The sequence below is a fragment of the Hypomesus nipponensis genome, chromosome 6 (genome assembly GCF_054491055.1).
Source record: "Hypomesus nipponensis isolate SF chromosome 6, ASM5449105v1, whole genome shotgun sequence".
Taxonomy (NCBI): domain Eukaryota; kingdom Metazoa; phylum Chordata; class Actinopteri; order Osmeriformes; family Osmeridae; genus Hypomesus; species Hypomesus nipponensis.
The window spans coordinates 15,173,287-15,194,427 of record NC_140366.1 but is presented as its reverse complement, the minus strand read 5'-3'; the positions used below and the strand labels follow the sequence as shown (position 1 = coordinate 15,194,427).

The following is a 21,141-nucleotide window of genomic DNA, read 5'->3' as shown; positions in this document are numbered from 1 at the left end:
TTTTGAATCAAAGAGTTGAATCAAAGAGTGTAAAACTTGAACAGTATAAAGTTTATTTAAAAGTTTCAAATTGATATAAAAGTCTTGAAAGATACTTTTGAAATTGCCATTAATAAATAAACATTTATGATGTCTAAGATTGAACACAGGGTAAAAAAAAAAAAAAGGAAGATTTTCTTATGGTAGTGTACAGTATCCATGCCAATACCTTGAAATCCCAAATCACATTAAAAAACAAGCCCAAGTATCCCACTACATAAATTACACAATAGTTTTTTCCCCATTCATACCGTTAAACTACACCTCCCTTCTGTCTACAATCACATCCCTCCCCGGTGCATAACCCCTTATTCAAACAGGATACAAATCTAAGTGATATTCAGCAGTATCATTATCAGTAGTGTGCTAAGTCCTTAAAATACAGATGCAAACTTGCTATACATAGCAGTAAATTCATACCTCCACAGAGAACGTTGAGTTCTCCAACAGTATAAGGCACATTCACTCTGTCAACAGCACTTGACAGCTTGACTGGACTGGTCCACTGTATTCTCCTGACAGGGGGAGATTGCCTGTGGAGCGTTCTAACGAACATAGAACTTTCTGGTAAGCCAGAGTCATGTCAGTCAACTCTCAGTCAGACATGAAGTTTTTTAGAAGCTTTCTTGTCATTGGCCCTCAGCTGTTCCAGGACTTGCGGTTCTCTCCCTTGCGACTGGCTGCAGTCCCGCCGTGACCCTCCCCTTTGGCCAATGCGGTGAGGGCAGCCAGGTTGGGGCTGGATCCTGACAGGTTGGCACTGCGCCGTTTCTGCTGTTGTCTCCGCCTCTTTGCCTCACTTCCCCCGCGGCTCACCCTATCAGGCCTCACCATCACCCCGTAACCAGGGTTACAGTGGAAGTAGTGTCGGCCGCCCACTGACCCGTCATTCTTCCCTAGGACAGAACGCGCAAGAGAGAGAAAGCCATTTAGAAAAAGAGGTAAGTGCATGCTGTACTTCTCACAGACATACAAAACACTCTACATTGTAATAGTTCTCATTAACACCTTCTAACTCTGAAGTATCTACAGTGTGCATCATCTCTTACCTGCTGGCACGTCTAGCTCGACGCCTACCCAGGTGCCCTCGGCAAACTCTGTAGGTCCGACGTAGCGCACCGTTCCATTCTTATTGGTCCCTACGATGACAAACTCCCCCACCTTCAGCCAATCAGGCGCGACCATAGCAGCCTTGGAGGTCCCGCCCTCCTCGTCGGAGATGATCTCCAGCCTCTGGATGGGGTCGGATAGCTCCGCCCCCAGACTGCTGGCGCTCCCGCCCTGCTCCTCGTCATCCAGGATGCGGTGGAACGACTTCAGATCAGACGTCTTCACCTTCTGGATCTTGAAGGGGTTGGCTGCAGCCAGCGCTGCGGCGGGGTTAGACTGGGACGAGGCTGGGGGTGGAGATGAGGCTGGAGATGAGGCTGGGGTTGAGGCTGGGGCTGGAGCTGAGGCTGGGGTTGAGGCTGGGGCTGGAGCTGAGGCTGGGGTTGAGGCTGGGGTTGAGGCTGGGGCTGGAGATGAGGCTGGAGATGAGGCTGGGGTTGAGGCTGGGGGTGGAGATGAGGCTGGGGGTGGAGATGAGGCTGGAGCAGAGACTGGGAGTGGAGATGAGGCTGGAGCTGAGGCTGGGAGTGGAGATGAGGTTGAGGCTGGGGCTTGGGGTGGAGATGAGGTTGGAGCTGGGGTTGAGACTGGGGTTGAAGCTGAGGCTGGAGCTGGGGTTGAGGCTGGGGCCACCTGCCCTGTTGCGATCTGGGTAGATGGTTCTTCCTGGTCTTCTGGTGGAGCAAGGATCAGAGCCTGATCTGGACCTGCCTTTTCACTCACTTCTGAGGAGACTGAAACTGAGGATGATTCTGCCTGTCTGTCATCTGTCTGGTTTGCTGCTTCTGCTGGTGTTGCTACTGGCAGGTCCAGAAGTGGAGGTTCTTCCAGGGTCTTGGTCTGGCCCTGTGGCACCACTGACTCCAGTTCTGGAGGTGCTATGCTGGCCGGGTCCAACTCCACCACTGGGTCTGATAGTATTGCTGGTTCTTCATCAGAAAGAACCAGTGCTGACCCGTTCAGTGAGGATGATGACCCACAGTTTGACTGATTTGATCGAGCTGGTTTGGGGTCATCTGAGCCAGACCAGGCCTGTGGCTCTGACGGAGCAGTGGAGGCTGCAGGTAAGCATCCAGGATCTGCAAGGTCAGCAGATTCTGTTGTCAACAGGTCGGTCCTTGCTGCCGCCTCCATGTGACTCAAGACGTCCAATGACGGTCTAGGTTGAGGGTCGTGACCTCCGTTTATGGTCATGTCAAAGACCTCCGACCTGGAACTCGCCGGGGGAGAGGTGTCCCACGTCAGGGTGTAGACGTCCGATAGCGTCGCCGTGGAAATACTGGTGGACATGTAGCCGCTGGAAGCCTCACTGAACTGGCCGGGGGCCGAGTCCTCCGTCTCTGAGATGACCTCCTGGGGGAGGGGCGTGGCTGACGAAGCGTCCGAGAGGAACGCCGGGGGTAGGATTTCCGCTATGGGGACCTGTGGGAGTTATGGCAACCGAAATGTTATGCTCTATCTGCAATCGAATGATAATAATACTGTTTTGACAATAACATGCATGAAAGTAGGAGGGTGCCTCACCAGTTGCTGACTATCCATGAACTCATCAACACTTGCAGACTGGATCACAATACGAGGCAGGTTCTGAGACAGCTAAAGAAACAGGTGGTCACTGTTTAGTTTTTTTCTTTGGAATATACGAAAGAACATTTTATTAAAAAATACATGCAATAATGATACACATCCAAGAGTACTGAGCTACTGAATCAATCGTAGAATGTCCTTTCAGACCCTTGAAATCACATTCCTTTTAGAGCCACATTTGACCTGCTGTGTCCGAGTCGGGGGCAGGGCCAAGTATAGACGAGTTACCTGTTGAGGGGCGGGGTCAGGGGCAGGGTCAGGGGCAGGAGTCTGCTCTCTCTTCTCCTCCTTGTTATGGAAGAGAGACTTGAGGAGTTTGGGCACTGGGGGGAAATAAGACGCAGCAAAACCTGAACGGCCTGAGGCAGGGGGGCATGGAGAGAGAGGAAGACAGGAAGGAGAGAAGGGTGACAGGAAGAGGAGGAAGACAAGAGGAGGAGGAGGACAAGAGGAGGAGGGTGACAGGAAGAGGAGGAAGACAAGAGGAGGAGGAAGACAAGAGGAGGAGGAGGACAGAAGGAGGAGGAAGACAGGAGGAGGAGGAAGACAGGAGGGGGAGTGGAAGGACAGATGAGGATGCCAGGCCAGCAGGCAGGAATGCAGGAAGAGGCAGACATGAGGAGTGCGGGAGGAGGGATTTCAAGCAGACAGGAAGAAACAAAATGCAAAGATGAAGAATCATGTAAGTGAAGGAAAAGACACTTCAAAAAGTGAGAAAAAAACAGGACAGATCAAGCAGAGTATCCACCAGTAACACAGTGAGCTAACAGTAAGCTGTACCGGTCTCAGCGTGCTGGTCCTGGGGCAGAGGGGAGGCAGGGAGGGTGCGTCGGCTCTGAGACACCACAGACAGATCCTGGTGGCTCTCCCAGCCCTGGGACATGGGGAACAACATGCTTAGAGGCAGTATAATAATAATAATAATAATACAATTTAATGAGGGATGTGTACACAGAACATGTCATCATAATAATAATGTGTTATAAAGATGTTCATGTAAAGCGAAGCACAGGGGGTAATTTGAACCTGCAAGCTCTTCATCTGTAGTCAAATGCTCTGCTTGAGTTAGTGATAGTTAGTAATGATTAGTGATAGTTAATAATGAGTTTGTGATGGTTAGTAATGAGTTGATGATAGTGACAGTTAGTGATGAGTTAATGGTACCTTGAAGTCATCCAGTCTGTGTGTCGAGAGAGACAAGTCCCGCATGCTACCTGACAGCTGGAATAACGACGAGGTCAAGAGGTTAGTTAGTTGGTTAGTTAGTAGGATAGGTTAGCTAGTCAGGTTAGTCAGTAGTCACTGTGACAGGACTGGCTGCATTCTACTATCTGCAATCACTATCTGAGGAGGGTTGGTATATGTTACAGGAAGTAGATCATGTGATCATTGCCACTAACCCGATGTACACTGGGAGAGCTGAGACAACGTCTGGATATCTTGCCTTTCACCACCAGCTGCTCCTTTACTGTTACCTCCTACACGCACACACACATAATGCATAGTGAGACATTATCCTAACACAACATTAGGATAATGTATCCTGTGTGTGTGTGGTTGTGTGCTGACCTGGCGGAGTCTGTCCAGAGTCAGTATGTTCTCCACAGCCAGGATACTGCGGAGGTACTTCTCTATGGCTGCCTCGCTGTCTGCAGACTGGCCGTCCTCCGTGCTGGCAGCCAGCCTGGCCAGCATCTCCCTGTCCTCCGGAGCCTGCACATCCTGACAGGGACAGATCAGGTTTGGGCTTTATTACTATATAAATAATATAACTCGACAATTAGATTGAAGCAGTTGTGGTGAAGAGCATGCTGGGAGCTGTAGTTCCTCACCCCGGGGATGTTGGAGACGATATCGAAAGTGACCCCACAGCCAGGGACTGTGCTGCGGTTGGACATCCTCTTCAGCAGGCTCTGGGCGAAGCCCTGCACCCCCCCCCCCACAGAGACAACACCACCGTCACGACCACCCAAAGAGTGTGCGTATGTGTGTGTGTGTGTGTGTGCTTCATCCTACCTGCCGCCCCGTGAGGCAGACGCAGATGCGTTTGCGCAGCACCAGCTGCAGGGGCGCCGGGTGGCTGAGCAGAACCACGACTCGCACGGTCAGGAAGACGCGCTGGTCAGCTGAACCCGCCCGGCTCAGCTGGGGACAGCTGTGGACCGTAGAGTCCCAGGACGCCTCCGCCTTCACCTGGACGAGAGAGGAGAGGACAGAGGGTTGGCCTCATGGGTCCTCCAAGCCTGCGAGAGGGGAACCCCCGTCAGGGAGAAGAGTGTCACCTCCGAGTCGTGGTGCCTGACGATCTGAAGGTCGAAGAAGTCGTCCTCGTCCTCTCTGCTCAGCAGGGCATCCAGACCTCCTGCCAGAGGAGCAGACAGGTTCTCCTGGAAATCATCAGCTGGATGGGAGGGGGGGGGACAGAAAGAAACAGGCCAAGAGTGAGAGACAGACAGACAGGGAGACAGACAGGTAAAACGTTGCGACAGACAGGAGACCAGAACGTACCGCTGAGGTCCAGGAAGAGAACAGGAATGTGGGTCTCCATCCCAGGGACAGGAACTCTGGAGAAAATAGACAAGTTCAGTCAATAGGAACACAAAACACACACACACACACTCACAAACACTACAATAAAAACACACCCAAACACACACCTCTCTGCGGGAGCTCCAGGGATGCCGCTGCCAGCAGAAGGCACCAGGACAGAGTTCCTCTCCTCAGTCAGGGTCAGACGACACTCCAGCAGCTGGGACTCCCTCTCCACGTCGTCTTCTGACTTATCTACAGCACACACACGCATTAATAAATCAGTCCTATTCACATTACACAGCACAATGCTACCTATGCTACCTATGCTACCATACTGAACAGGCTGATGGGCAGCCCTGATACAGTCTGAGATGTTATCTGACCAGCTTTGGAGACGATCTTCTGCAGGTGCTGGTCCAGGTACTCCTGTCTCTTCGTGAGGGTCGCCAGCCACTGCTGCTTCAGTCTCTCCAGGTCCCCCTCCTACACACACACACAGTGTCCTATTGACTTCCATTTCGAGGTAAACAGAGCTTCTTCCCTGTTCCCTGTCTTGGCCCATCGTCCTACCTGGTAGCTGTCCATCTCATCCTCCTCCATCTGAAACACACACAAACACACTTTAGCAGATCGATATCCACGCACGCAGTGAGTAAGCCAATGAGAAGATCCCCCATCTTTCCATACCTGCAGTGATTGGCTGGCCTGGCGGACCTGGACGTTGCCGATGGAGACGGCGAGGACGGAGACGGTGATGAGAGGCATGGTGCCCGAGTCCTGCACCGCCCTCACCTCCACCTGCACACGCCTCGACTGGCCCTGGGGACAGCAGCCACACGAGGTCTGTCACCGTCCATCCACAAACACATCTACCTACACCAACACACAAGCATCCGCGCACAACTACCCGCACACACACACACACACCTGCTTGAGCTGGAAAATGCCCCCGGTGCGAACGTCCTTGGCAGGCAGGACCTCCACAGGGGTGAAGTCTCCAGCCTCGCTCAGCTCCATCACCTGCACCCACAACTCCAGCCGGCGGGTCACCTCGCTCCACCTGGACACACACAGTATACACACCTATACTCGCAAGCACACACACAGCTACACAGGAATACACACACACCTATACAATCACAACTCCACCCGCCCCGAGGGTCCTACCTCTCTCTGAGGGAGCGTGTCTTGGCCTGGATCACCCCCAGGTCCCACAGAGCCAGGTTCCTGCGGTGGTTGGCCTGCTTGTGTCCAAACACCTCGATAGCCAACGCCCCCTCCGACACAAACTCCACAAAGTCCTCCGATACAGCCACCTCCAGCTCCTGAGGGAGGGAGGGAGGGAGGGAGGGATGGAGGGAGGGCTTGACAGTGGGCTTCTCTCCGGTCTATGTATTGAAGGCAATGCACCAGGCAATCCCCTTCCCACAAACATCACACTGAATATTTGGATCTTGAAACACACCATGGTGCTGTCGAAGATCACGGAGCAGTGGGGGTCCTGGCCGGAGGAGGGCAAGGGGGGCAAGGGCTCCATCTCTGGGGCGATGAACTGGGACTCCTCCTGCCCCCAGAAGTGGTACTGGCAGAACACAAAGTTGGACAGGTGTCGGGGCAGACCGGTGGCCTGCAGGATCTTCACCTGGGGGGTCAGAGGTCACACCCAGGAGGTCAGGAAACATCTCACCTCCCAGCTTTTTGACAAGCTCCAGCTTAACACACAGATGCCATCTTACCACACACACACACACCATCTTACCACACACACACACACACACCATCTTACCACACACACACACCATCTTACCACACACACGCCATCTTACCACACACACTCCATCTTACCACACACACACCATCTTACCACACACACACACACCATCTTACCACACACACACACCATCTTCCCACACACACCATCTTACCACACACTTCAGCTTGCGTTCCTGTGTGTCGCCGTCGGTTACATCCTGTGCCGTGTTCTCCTCCAGCCCCTCGCTGCTCCGCCACACCTCCACATGAAGACGCCCCGCCACCTGGTGACACACACACACACACACACACACACTTAGTAACCTTCTCAGCTGCAGTAAGGGGACAGTGGGTGAATGAATAAAGCGTAATAACCTTTGTGTAACAACAAATTGCACACAAAACATCAGCAGGCAACATTTTCTGTGAGTGTCCTCTTCAGCCAGAGGAGAGATGAGAGCTTGCTGCAGGAACATACCTCCCCCTTCTGGTTGATGATGGGAACTGCGTACTGCAGCTTGACGTCGTGGAACAGACACGCCAGGAAGACGTTGGCCACGCCGATCAGACTGTGGTTCTCCTGCTCGTCAAAGAACGGGTCTGCCCGCCGGAAATACGAACGCATCACCTGGGAGGAGAGGAGGGGGGAGAGGGAGGGAGGGAGGAGGAGAGGAGAGGGAGGGAGGAGGAGAGGGGTGGAGGAGGAGAGAGGGGGGGTGGAGGATGAGAGGAGGGGGAGAGGGGTGGAGGATGAGAGGAGGGGGAGAAAGGAGTAGGGAAGAGAGGTGAAGAGCAGGAAGAGTGGAGAGACAGTGTAAGTCTAGAATAGTTTTCCACACCATTACGGAAACAGTTAAACTGTTTCATGCTGACCATGTAAGTTGGTCACATCACAGCCAGAAGTTGTAACATCCCCCAACATGAGGGCCAAACAGACGCTTCATGAGGGCCAAACAGAGGCTGCATGAGGGCCAAACAGAGGGCCAAACAGAGGCTTCATGAGGGCCAAACAGAGGCTTCATGAGGGCCAAACAGGGGCTGCATGAGGGCCAAACAGAGGCTTCATGAGGTCCAAACAGAAGCTTCATGAGGGCCAAACAGAGGCTTCATGAGGGCCAAACAGAGGCTGCATGAGGGCCAAACAGAGGCTTCATGAGGTCCAAACAGAGGCTTCACGAGGGCCAAACAGAGGCTTCATGAGGGCCAAACAGAGGCTTCATGACGGCCAAACAGAGGCTTCAAGAGGGCCAAACAGAGGCTTCATGAGGGCCAAACAGAGGCTTCATGACGGCCAAACAGAGGCTTCATGAGGGCCAAACAGAGGCTTCATGACGGCCAAACAGAGGCTTCATGAGGGCCAAACAGAGGCTTCATGAGGTCCAAACAGAGGCTTCATGAGGTCCAAACAGAGGCTTCACGAGGGCCAAACAGAGGCTTCATGAGGGCCAAACAGAGGCTGCATGAGGGCCAAACAGAGGCTGCATGAGGGCCAAACAGAGGCTTCACGAGGGCCAGCAGCGCCGGAGAGGAGCGAGGACATGGTGAGAACTCACAGGGTTGTCCTCGTCACTGTCCTTCCACTCCTGGTACAGCTCCCTCATGTCCACCAGACGGTTCTCCATCTTCTCCAGGGCCCAGATCTGCTTGCCCTTCCCCTTCCTCCTCACCTGCACCGCCGGCTCGCTCAGCACCGCGTCACGCTGGGGGGATGGGAGGGGAGGAGGGACACAGAGAGGTCACGACAAACACTGCCTAATCATAACGATAGGTTAACATGTGTAGAACAGGAAACATTCTCACGGTAGAGGTCACACACACACACACACACACCTCTACACGCATACCCAGACACACACAGCTATGAACACACAGGCCCAGACACACACACACACACACACACCTTCCTGTTGGCATCCAGGTTGGCTGCAGGGATCTGCAGGGTGACCAGGTACTCGGTCCTCTTGTCCAGCTCATCAGAGATGAAGGCAGCTTCCTGGGTCAGCAGGTTGGCTCTGACGATCTGCTCCCTGAGACGCCGCAAGCTGCGCGTCATCATCGCCTCTCTGAGCACGCACACACACACACACACAATTATGTACACACAAACATCAATATCCACATACAAACATAAATGCACACACGTACTTTAATATACACATCCAAATGCACGAAGTTTCTGTATTCTGTAAAGTATTCTGTTTGTTTTATATTCTTTTTTGGAAATCTTCCATGCTTGAAGATAAATGTAATCAACCCCTTCTGCTACAGGCCCCTCTCACCTGTCCTCGCTCCAGCGGCGTACGCGGTTGTGTGCAGCGGGGGGCGGCGGTGCGGTGGCGGAGGTGGGCGGAGCCAGGTCCAGGCCGGCGGGGGCGGTCCTCTCTGGGTGGAGCCGGCGGCGCAGCTGCTGCAGCTCCGTCTCATACATGTGCCGCTGGCGCTCCAGCGCCGAGCGCTTCTCCTCCTCATGCTGCCTCCCCAGAGCCTGCAGCACAGCCTGCATGGGGTCTGGGGGGAGGGAGGGAGGGAGGGAGGGAGGGAGGGAGGGAGGGAGGGAGGGAGGGAGGGAGGGAGGGAGGAGGGGAGGGAGGGAGGGAGGGAGGGAGGGAGGGAGGGAGGGAGGGAGGGAGGGAGGGAGGGAGGGAGGGAGGGAGGGAGGGGGAAAGGGAGGGAGGGAGGGAGGAGGGGAGGGAGGGAGGGAGGGGGAGAGGGAGGGAGGGAGGGAGGGAGGGAGGGAGGGAGGGAGGGAGGGGGAGGGAGGGAGGGAGGGAGGGGGAGAGGGAGGGAGGGAGGGAGGGAGGAGGGGAGGGAGGGAGGGGGAGAGGGGGAGAGGGAGGGAGGGAGGGAGGGAGGGAGGGGGAGAGGGAGGGAGGGAGGGAGGGAGGGAGGGAGGGAGGGAGGGAGGGAGGGAGGGAGGGAGGGGGAGAGGGAGGGAGGGAGGGAGGAGGGGAGGGAGGGAGGGAGGGAGGGGGAGAGGGGGAGAGGGAGGGAGGGAGGGAGGGAGGGAGGGAGGGAGGGAGGGAGGGAGGGAGGCAGGCAGGCAGGCAGGCAGGCAGGCAGGCAGGCAGGCAGGGAGGGAGGGAGGGAGGGAGGGAGGGAGGTGTGAGGGAGGTGTGAGGGAGGGAGGGAGGGAGGGAGGGAGGGAGGGAGGGAGGGAGGGAGGGAGGGAGGGAGGGGGAGAGGGAGGGAGGGAGGGAGGCAGGGAGGGAGGGAGGGAGGGAGGGGGAGAGGGAGGGAGGGAGGGAGGGAGGGAGGGAGGGAGGGAGGGAGGGAGGGAGGGAGGGAGGGAGGGAGGGAGGGAGGGAGGGAGGGAGGGAGGGAGGGAGGGAGGGAGGGAGGGAGGGAGGGAGGGAGGGAGGGAGGGGGAGAGGAGGAGAGGAGGAGAGAAAGAAGGAAAGCCAGGAGTTTAAGAACAAGTTTTGTCAAAGTCAGTTTTGTCAGTCTTGTTTTGACATGCAGCATGTTCCTCCCACCCTCCTCCTTCTGTCTTACCGTTGCTGCCCATGGTCTTCATCATGACCTCGGTCTGAGCGAACTCGTAGCTGAAGCTGACCTCGCTGGACGCGTCGCTGGCCGAGTCCAAATCCACGTCCAGGTGGTCGGCACTGAGGCCTGGCCTCATCCCCGCTCCCTCCTCCTCCTCCGCCCCAGCACGGGCCAGCTGTCTGGGGAGGTTGATCCTGGGGAGGGGGGGGGAGATAGAGAGAGGGGGGGGGGAGGAGGGGATAAGGGAGAGGGAAAGCAAGAGTGAAGGAGTGGGAGAAAGAGAGAGAATAGAGAGTTCCTCACACTGCCGAAGCATCAGCAGTGGGCAGCTGAAACCCTGCTCTCCTACCTGAAGAAGTGGTTGTTGCCCCAGAGGATGCGGTCGCCATGGTGAAGCTGGACCGGGCTGGTGACTGAAGACCCATTCACACAGGTGCTGTGGAGAGAGAGAACATAGAGAGGAGAGGTTCATACAGATCTAGCGTGTGTAAAGAGTCGCGTGGGTGTACAAGTGACCTACCGTGCGTTGCGGTGAGGGGTGAGGATGACCCTGGTCTCCACGGTGATGTCGATGACACAGTGTTCGGCCTGGATAGCCATGCCACACAGCTGGATGTCCTGGGAATCTGCTGCTCCCACACGCGTGTGGTCCTGCACACGGCACACACACACACAGGACAGTGAGGCCGACGGTGTGTGTGTGTGTGTCTGTGTGTGTGTGTGTCTCTGTGTACCTTCAGGTAGTAGACCAGCAGCTCGTTGAGAGCTGGGTCAGCGTTGAGGTTGACCAGGAAGCACTTGTCGTCCACCAGGCGTATCCCGGACGACTGGAGAGAGATCCCCAGACTCTCCAGCTGCTTCTGGCGCTCCTGGAACACACACAGTTCCAAAGGACACTTATTAAGCGGCCTTATGGAATAGTTTGGACCTGTACATTACCACTGGAGGCATGCACACAAAGTACAATAACATACATGGTTCATGTGGTACATCGTGGGTATTTTGTCAGAGTGTGTGTGTATGTGTGCGTGTGTGTGGTGTGTGTGTGTGCACCTGAGCGATGGCCTCGGTCTTCTTGAGTTTCTGCTCCCAGGTGATGGTCATCTCATGGATCAGTTTCTCAGACTCCTCCAGGCGCTCCTTCAGCTCAGGAGCCTTCATAGACTGACCAGGAGACACGAAACACCATGAGGCACAAAACACCCTGAGCCTGTGCAAAGAGTTCCTTCCTCTCTCCCTCCAGCCCGCCGTACCTCAGCCTCGGTCAGCTGGTCTCGCAGCTTGTCCACCTCCTCCCTCAGCTCCCGGATGATGCGGGCGTTGGGGTCCTCATTGACGACCGCGTGGTTGACGATGCTCTTGGCGCGGTCGGCGTAGCGCAGCGTGGACAGCGTCTCGTCGTAGTTGTCCGCTGCAGGGCTGATGGTGGCAATCATGGCAGTCCGACTGTTACCCCCCAGACTGTCCTGGACGGGGGAGACAAGAGAGGAGGGGAAGAGAGGAAAGGAGGAGGACGAGGAGATAGGACGAGGAGGCAAAGGAGAGAATCAGAGGCTCTAGTAATGAGAGGCCCCCTTCATAGATGGCTAGAGATAGAGATCAACAACCCTTCTTCTCTATCTCACTAGGCATGTGGATGACATGAGGCTTGTGTCTCATAAATGGGGCATTGATTTGGATATAAGTGTCTGCAAAATGAATACATTCTAGTATGACATTCATATTAGTGCTGGTGGGTACCTTGAGTAGCCAGGTGAGCACAGAGTCTCGGTAGGGAACAAACTTGGTCTTGTTCTTCCCGGCTCCCTGGTCCGCCAGCGCTGAGATCACCAGCCCCAGGGTACTCAGAGACCTGGAGGGAGGGAGGGAGGGAGGGAGGGAGGGAGGGAAGGAGGGAGGGAGGGAGGGAGGGAGGGAGGGAGGGAGGGAGGGAGGGAGGGAGGGAGGGAGGGAGGGAGGGAGGGAGGGAGGGAGGGAGGGAGGGAGGGAGGGAGGGAGGGAGGGAGGGAGGGAGGGAGGGAGGGAGGGAGGGAGGGAGGGAGGGAGGGAGGGAGGGAGGGAGGGAGGGAGGGAGGGAGGGAAAAATATAGTTTTTTTCTTACAGTGTAATAACCGCTCCCAGTCAAGGTGTTTAGTGCTGGTCAGACGGATGAAGTACTTGTTGATGTTGCTGCCCTCCTTCAGCCTCTCCCCTGCTGCTCCCGTCTTGGCTGCTCTCTCACTGCCGGCCAGGTCCACCAAACTCAGCTTGCTTACCTTCTCTCCACTTGTCTAAAGACGTTCGGGGGGGAACATGAATAAAATGGATTGGATATAGATCCTCACAATAGACAGACCAAGAAAAACTGACTGGCTGTGGAAATCAGGTCCTTGTTTATCTGCAGTACAGACTTGATGTGCAACTTGTGTGTTTCTCGGGGTGAAAGTGTCTGCTAGCAGAAAACAGTGCTGTCTCACCCCAGACTTGACGTCCATGAGGGTGTGAGTGAGGATGATGTTGAAGACTCCATGGGAGCGACTGCTCTCCTCGTTCATGTTGGTGGATGCCACCGTACGAGACTTGTTCCCCTCTGACATCAGAGACTCAATGTCCTAGAGAGAGAGGGGGAGGAGAGAGAGCAAGAGTGTGAGAGAGTGTGAGAGAGAGAGAGAGAGAGAGAGAGAGAGAGAGAGAGAGAGAGAGAGAGAGAGAAAGAAAGAAAGAGAGTGATAGAGAGAGAGAGGGAGAGAGAGAGAGAGAAAGCGAGAGGGTCAAAGTGAGATAAAGAGAGGGAGAGATAGAGGGAGAGAGAGAGAAAGCGAGAGGGTCAAAGTGAGATAAAGAGAGGGAGAGATAGAGGGAGAAAGGGAGGGACAGAAAGTGTGTTTAGCTTAGTAAGATAACCTCCACCTATTCAATGCTAACCAGTGCCCATAAGCTTACTGCTGTAACCAAAAACAGACCTGTGTGTACAGATAGTGAACAGTACCTTGTAGCTGGCCACAGCCAAACGAGACAGGCCGTCAACATAAGGCCCCAGAACCTTGTGTTCCCTCACCCGCAGGGTCTGCCGGCTGCTGCAGACGGAGTGAGGAGAGGGAAGGAGTGACAGATATATCTTAAAATAAAAACTTATCTGATGAATGAATTGTAACTGTGCTGTGAGCCTTCAGGAGAATCTTACCCCTTGGGGTCGAGGAGATCGCGGACCTTCTCGTTGTAGATCTCCATGTATGAGACTTCCACGGTGAAGCTCTCCCCCTCCCTCTGCTCCCTCAGCGTGCGCTCAAACAGCACGCTGCACAGGCGAGGGCTCAGCCCCGGCTGCTCAGCAGAGCCCATCATGGTGTAGGACTTCCCAGAGCCTACACACACACACACACACATATGTATACACACACACATTTATACACACGCACAAGCAAGCAGACAGGCACATAAACACATGCACGTACGATCACATGTTTTGACACATACACACACAAATCAGTCCTCAGTCAATAATACGCAAAGGACCTCATTGGAAAAACATGCTCAATTTGAAAATTAGGCAGCCAGACAGTTACCCGTCTGTCCGTAGGCAAAGATGCAGGCATTATAGCCCATGAAGGCATTGTCCAGAAGACTCTCTCCAAGGGACTGGAAGACAATGTCTTGACCTATGCATCATCACCCACACAGGATAAGTACAGTTCAATAACTATATGTATATTACAGATATGTAATATTTCACAGCAAAATTATATAACATGAATATAACATATTTTACATATGACAGATTCAGAAATTGCTGTCAAACCTGCAAACTTGTCCTTTTCAGATTCATCCATGGACCAGAAACAGTAGTCATAAGCAAAAACCTTAATGAAAAAAGGAATCAATAGATTTAGCTAGAGCCAGATCAGTAACAAAGACATACATATATAAGTAATAAGTGTATATTATATAGTTTTTCTATATACATACATTCATATATGTGTGTATATACAATCTGTCTTATTTCTCTATTGCTCACCTTAGACTGATTCCTGGAACCAAACACATGGAAGGGAAAAGAATGTTAATCTTGGTCAAACAAACAACTTCAATAACAGTTTTAGTATAATCCTTTAGTTCTTTATCTTGACTAAACATCAAGTACCGTATTTCTTAGAATAAACGCCGTCCTCGAATAAACGCTGCACCAAAAATAAACATTGTAATAAACGCTGCCCTCGAATAAACGCCGCACCCAAAATGAACGTTGTGTAATAAACGCCGCCCTTGAATAAACGCTGCACCACAAAAATCTGAAAATTGTTATTTAATTGGTTAAATTCAACCCCAGTATTATTACCCATGAACATAACTTTCTGCACAGCTTTCTGTTTGAAAGCTAATGTGTATGAATGTTTCGGCGTGCTGCTTCAGATTTCTACACAATGTAGAACACTTGTATTTGAGACAGTTGTACTACCAATGCACACCTACTTGATAGCCAATGAGAAAGGGAGTTGCCGCACTCATAGACAAGCAAAGAATAGACAAGGAGTTCAGCTAAATGAAACCTGCGTTTTTAGCTATGGAGGACTAAATGTGCCAAAATTAAATACATAAATAAATAAATACATAAATAAATAAATACTTAAATAAATAAATACTTAAATAAATAAATACTTAAATAAATAAATAGAAATCTCTTAAGTGATGTTATTGTTAACATGTGGCCTGTTCACAGTCACGTTTATTGAAGCAAGCGCATGATCAGGTAGAGGGTCAGAGAAGTGTGTGCGTTTTGGTTGTGCCAGGCTGCCAGCACCGTTCTACAGCTCCACACCAGGCATAAACCATTACAGGTTACGTTTTAGGGCCATTTAAACATTTTCAAGAAAAAACATGAGGACAGTTCTATCAAATGGCTTATGTCCCGCCTCTTTTCATTTAAAATGAAATAAGCATTTCTTTTCCTTTGAAAAGAGGCGGGACATAAGCAGTTTTATCAAAGTCCCGCCTCTTTACATTTAAAATGAAATGTGCATTTCATTTTAAATGTAAAGAGGCGGGTTTACATTTAAAATGAAATGCGCATTTCATTTTAAATGTAAAGAGGCGGGACATAAGCAGTTGTACAGACCTGTCCTTATTGGACTGCAATGTTTTACTCTTGGAGCACTGTGATTGGACACTGTGTTTGATAGCAAACTGTCAGACCTGAGCTGTCAATCAAGACATATTCAATCTTATTGAAACGCAAATGGTCCACTTTGAAAACTATTGAACCAGATATGTTCTTGTTAACATGTGGCCTGTCCTCAGTCACGTTCATTGAAGCAAGCCATGATCAGGTAGAGGGTCAGAGAAGTGTGTGCGTCTTGGTTGTGCCAGCACCGTTCTACACAGCTCCACACCAGTCATAAACCATTACAAGTTACGTTTTAGGGCCATTTAAACATGTTCAGGAAAAAACTGTGTTTTATAAAGCCTAAAACACTGCAGTTCCTTGAGGACAGTTCTATCAAATGGCTTGTGTCCCGCCTCTTTACATTTAAAATGAAATGCGCATTTCATTTTAAATGTAAAGAGGCGGGACATAAGCAGTTTTATCAAAGTCCCGCCTCTTTACATTTAAAATGAAATGCGCATTTCATTTTAAATGTAAAGAGGCGGGACATAAGCAGTTGCACAGACCTGTCCTTATTGGACTGCAATGTTTTACTCTTGGAGCACTGTGATTGGACACTGTGTTTGATAGCAAACTGTCAGACCTGAGCTGTCAATCAAGGAGCAGACATATTCAATCTTATTGAAACGCAAGTGTTCCACTTTGAAAACGATTGAACCAGATATGTTCACGTTAACATGTGGCCTGTTCTCAGTCACGTTCATTGAAGCAAGCGCATGAGCAGGTAGAGGGTCAGAGAAGTGTGTGTGTTTTGGTTGTACCAGCACCGTTCTACACCTCATGGCTTGCTTCAATGAACGTGACTGAGGACAGGCCACATGTTAACAAGAACATATCTGGTTCAATCGTTTTCAAAGTGGACCATTTGCGTTTCAATAAGATTGAATATGTCTGCTCCTTGATTGACAGCTCAGGTCTGACAGTTTGCTATCAAACACAGTGTCCAATCACAGTGCTCCAAGAGTAAAACATTGCAGTCCAATAAGGACAGGTCTGTGCAACTGCTTATGTCCCGCCTCTTTACATTTAAAATGAAATGTGGATTTCATTTTAAATGTAAACCCGCCTCTTTACATTTAAAATGAAATGCGAATTTCATTTTAAATGTAAAGAGGCGGACTTTGATAAAACTGCTTATGTCCCGCCTCTTTACATTTAAAATGAAATGCACATTTCATTTTAAATGTAAAGAGGCGGGACTTTGATAAAACTGCTTATGTCCCGCCTCTTTACATTTAAAATGAAATGCACATTTCATTTTAAATGTAAAGAGGCGGGACTTTGAGAAAACTCCTTATGTCCCGCCTCTTTACATTTAAAATGAAATGCGCATTTCATTTTAAATGTAAAGAGGCGGGACATAGGCCTAAGCCATTTGATAGAACTGTCCTCATGGAACTGCAGTGTTTTAGGCTTTATAAAACACAGTTTTTTCCTGAACATGTTTAAATGGCCCTAAAACTTAACCTGTAATGGTTTATGCCTGGTGTGGAGCTGTAGAACGGTGCTGGCAGCCTGGCACAACCAAGACGCACACACTTCTCTGACCCTCTACCTGATTATGCGCTTGCTTCAATAAACGTGACTGTGAACAGGCCACATGTTAACAATAACATCACTTAAGAGATGTCTATTTATTTATTTATTTAAGTATTTATTTATTTAAGTATTTATTTATTTAAGTATTTATTTATTTATTTATTTAATTTTGGCACATTTAGTCCTCCATATTTAGCTGCATGATTCATTTGTCACAATGCCCGCAACAAAGTTGTGTATGGCTACGATTCACAAAATCTCTCTGACTAATTAAACGCGCCCTCGAATAAACGCAGCACCAAAAATGAACGTTATTTAATAAACGCTGCTGCGTTTATTCGAAGAAAGAAAGAAATATGGTAGATCTGGAAGGACACCAATCTAGATTATAGAGATCATAACAATGTATGTTCTACACATTCACACAAATCCACTGACATTCCATATGGTCACATTTAAATAATGGGGCAAGTTACCCTTTTTAATCCCAACCTTTGAAAAGATCAATGATCTGACTGCTTTCTCACTTGTGAACATGACCCTCCAAATTCAAATGGTGAAATTCTGATCTCAAAAATTCTAACAATTTTAGACAATAACAAAAATCTGATTGCAAGATCCAGGATACCAAGGATAGGTAAGGCAATCGAGCCTGAATGCAATTGAACCATCTCACTTCTCCGAGAAGGGTCCAACTGCAGACCTCTCTCTTCAGGACCCTCTCAACCAGGTGTAGCTGCAAGCAGTCATACAATCAAAACCTGAGGTCTGAGGAGTGAGGTCTTGCGGCCTTTTACATTTAAATAAATTCATATTTCAAGAGGTGAATTCAAAACAAACAAATTAGGGGGTGTTTGAATGTCAATATTAAGTATTCGATGCCTTTTAAAATTCAAAACATGATGTCACTGATTTGCTTCCATACTAATGCATGGAGTAGGCCTATATAAAATCCATTTGAGGTACAACCAGCTGAAAGAATCTGGAAGAAAAAAAAGGCTAAAAAGCTGTATGTGTTTTGGAGCAGAGCACAGGGCTGGCAGCCATGAGACAGGGTCTCCTGTGTGGCATCAGTGTCCATGAAAGAGACACATTGAGACTCCCTGGTGCATTCCTGAGATAGCAGGCGGACCCCAACAGCTCCACAGAGCTGGTGGAGGAGTGTGTGTGCACGTGTGTGTATGTGTGCATGTGAATTTCTGTGTGTGCTCGTGCGTCTCTAAAAGGCTTTCAAGAGGCTTCTTATCAATGAGCCTCAGCTCAGATATGATAATAACAACGTCCAAGAAGTGGAGTGCTCAAGAGCCATTCCTTCTTCTAAATGGACCCTTCAACCACATGTTCTTTCCAGAAAACAACCCTCCCTGGCTGTTAATCAGCTGTTTCATCTCCTAAACATGTTAGAAACACATTAGCGACAGGGACATTTGAGAGCACTGGTTAGATATTTGGTCCTTAGGAGTTCCACCCACACAGCAGCCTTGGTTCTGCTTCTCTGTCTGAAACTGCCTGAAAGTGCTTCTCTCTTAAGCCTGTTTATCCAGTTCACACACTGACAGCCCCAGGGGAAGCAAATCACATAATTGAAGCATGTTAGGGCAAAATAACAATAAGTTGGGCATAAAAAAAACTCTAAACAAGACTTGATCTTATCTCAGTTTTGCTGGAAACAAAATGCCAATGTTATTGATCATGTGTTAGAAAAATTAATTTGTGTGTGGGCTGACCTAAGGTAGATTACATGCAGGAACAGGTCTTACAAGTAGCTTCCAACCCTCTCAGGACCATCCCACTTGAACTGCTTGCCTCCCCGCCTAACTCAGTAGATGATTGCCTGTTTGACTGACGTACTGCCTGCCTCACTGACTCTCTGCCAGCCTAACTGCCTGGCTGACTGAGTCACTGAAAAGAGCATAGGAGGAACAGACACACCTTTTGTCAAGAGAGGCACAGGAAAGGGAGGACGGTGGTTTGAAGAGTGAGAAGGGAGGAGTAAGGAGGGAGGAAGTAAAGAGTTGGATCAAAGCCTCCTCCCACATGTAGCGACCAGACTGGTCAGCCAGCTGCCCTTGGTCAGTAATAAGACAGTTAAAAGACAGGTCATTGTGATGTGTGGAATATTTTATATAATTCTAGATGCGCTACACAGAACTCACGATAACATCCACCATGGTCAAGAGTTGATCCCACGTGGTAATCACAGAATGGTTCCAAGCCACCAACAAATATTTAAAAGCTGTCGGTTATCATATCCAGGCAGTAGCTGGTCACACCTGGTCCTATTCTGGTGTAATGCAATGTGGGCTCTCCTCCCCCATGCCCCCTACATCTACAGGCATACCTGGGGTCTCCCTTGCTTAGGTTGGCACTGGCTGGGTGCAAGACCGTCTGGTTCCCCTCTATCTCCACCACACATTTGGTCTTCAGGTCCTTCTCTGAGGGGAAATGGTTCATTAATCTACATGCTTGGTTTATTGCAGGTGCTTAAAGAGAAATGGCTTCTTTAAATGGGAGTTTTCCATTCAGGGTACACAGCAGTGTTTAACACCACCATTAAATGGGTAAGATCGGCCCGCGGGCAAAAGCTTTTGTCGGAGGTCCTAGTGATTGATGACGCAGCAGCCCCGAATAGGTTACGACATTAGCATTCACATTCAGTCCTTACAAAGACACATACTCTGATACTGTGTCACTGTGGGACATTTAGCCTTGGTGTCAACAAATATTATATTTGTACAACAGGGTAGAGGTCAGGTTTACTTTATGTAGCCTACTAAATACATGAGGTCTAATTTAGGTAAATGATCAATTCTAACATTACTTTAACTGGCGTATACTGTCTGCCAACAATCCACCGAACAAAACAAACATTCATACTTGGAACAGACATGATTTGTGTGCTGGGCATGGACAAGGCGAGTCATTCCCTGAACAGATATGAAGGAAAAGCAAGCTTCCTCTTCCCATGACACCACCGGCCAACAAAAATAAGTACAGGGAAAGAACAGCGCATGAAAATAAAATGACTGTCACAAGGCTCTTGTTATAGTGTACCTACCTCTCCTGTTCATTGGTCGAACGCGAACAGCGACCTTCACGTTGGAATCGCTCAAGCCAGTGTCATCCATTGCGACAGCTGACTTTCTGACTGTGGTTAGGAAAAATTGAAGACACACATATATTAATTTGGAAAGCAAAAATAGACCACACTGATGCTTAATTTTAGTAGTCTGTCTTGAAACCATACGCTTGCAAATAATGAAACTTCCCACTGTAGTTAGGCTGGTGCACATACCCTAGGTTATTCTAAGAAATGATAGGCTTCACTGTATTGTGTAGCCTGCTCTTTACCCTTCTTATCTTCAGTGACAGTGCGTCCCTGGTCCAGCAAAGGCAGCACGCAAAGTCTAGGTCAATTACATATAGCTAGCTAACTAGCAACGTAGTGCAAACTTACCAAGCTAAGAATGAACGTAATCGCAGGTATGCCCCTGCCCCTCAAGCGACTCGGCCAGCGCTATCTTCCAGTGGACCTCTTCTACCCAGTGCTAACTGGATAAAGACAAGCGAGAAATCGGGACATTTTAACAGAATTATTCAACCAGCGAAGACGATTAATACACGAGACAACTCTATATCTATTGTTACATATTCTGAGATGATTCAGAAAATCGAATTATGTCTCTTTTAGTCCAAATTTACAGTCGACGACGACCCATACTGTTCGCTCCTCCACCTGTTGCATTTCCTTATACTGCCCGTAGAGATCACTGAAGTCACCTGAAACCTTGGCAAAAGCAGATTAGGTCGGATTTACCGGTTGCGCAAATGTTACATACACTGAAATGCTAAAACAAATGTATCAAAAATAGTTCGTAAACGGTGCATGTTATGGTCGTTTTAATTTTGGCGAAATTTAAATTACGATGAGGCGGCTTTAATTAAAATATAATAA

General features: G+C 49.9%; 1 protein-coding gene across 7 annotated transcripts; it reads right to left on the bottom strand.

Moving 5' to 3' along the window:
- Positions 1–32: 32 nt before the first annotated feature.
- LOC146287258 (kinesin-like protein KIF13B) lies at positions 33–21,022 on the bottom strand. Of its 7 annotated transcripts, none has more exons than XM_084699811.1 (42): positions 20,889–21,022; positions 20,644–20,738; positions 20,245–20,334; positions 19,528–19,621; positions 14,502–14,514; positions 14,286–14,346; positions 14,053–14,145; positions 13,671–13,851; positions 13,476–13,563; positions 12,964–13,098; positions 12,665–12,777; positions 12,247–12,358; positions 11,760–11,972; positions 11,560–11,670; positions 11,241–11,375; positions 11,027–11,157; positions 10,856–10,942; positions 10,513–10,700; positions 9,300–9,528; positions 8,921–9,083; positions 8,574–8,720; positions 7,499–7,648; positions 7,194–7,304; positions 6,734–6,910; positions 6,436–6,593; positions 6,196–6,328; positions 5,956–6,087; positions 5,839–5,868; positions 5,652–5,751; positions 5,394–5,520; positions 5,245–5,300; positions 5,019–5,137; positions 4,753–4,929; positions 4,569–4,661; positions 4,306–4,458; positions 4,137–4,214; positions 3,901–3,957; positions 3,517–3,610; positions 2,965–3,095; positions 2,674–2,745; positions 1,089–2,571; positions 33–935 (listed from the first exon to the last, which is right to left on the bottom strand). In XM_084699811.1, exons 3-42 carry the CDS (start codon positions 20,312–20,314, stop codon positions 679–681), a joined length of 6,252 nt encoding a protein of 2,083 aa, XP_084555937.1. In that variant the 5' UTR covers positions 20,315–20,334; positions 20,644–20,738; positions 20,889–21,022; the 3' UTR covers positions 33–678. The 7 variants fall into 7 exon arrangements, with proteins under 7 accessions (XP_084555937.1, XP_084555938.1, XP_084555936.1 ...); XM_084699812.1 differs by having other exon boundaries at positions 20,923–20,941; XM_084699810.1 differs by having other exon boundaries at positions 20,644–20,938.
- Between the last annotated feature and the right edge of the window lie 119 nt (positions 21,023–21,141).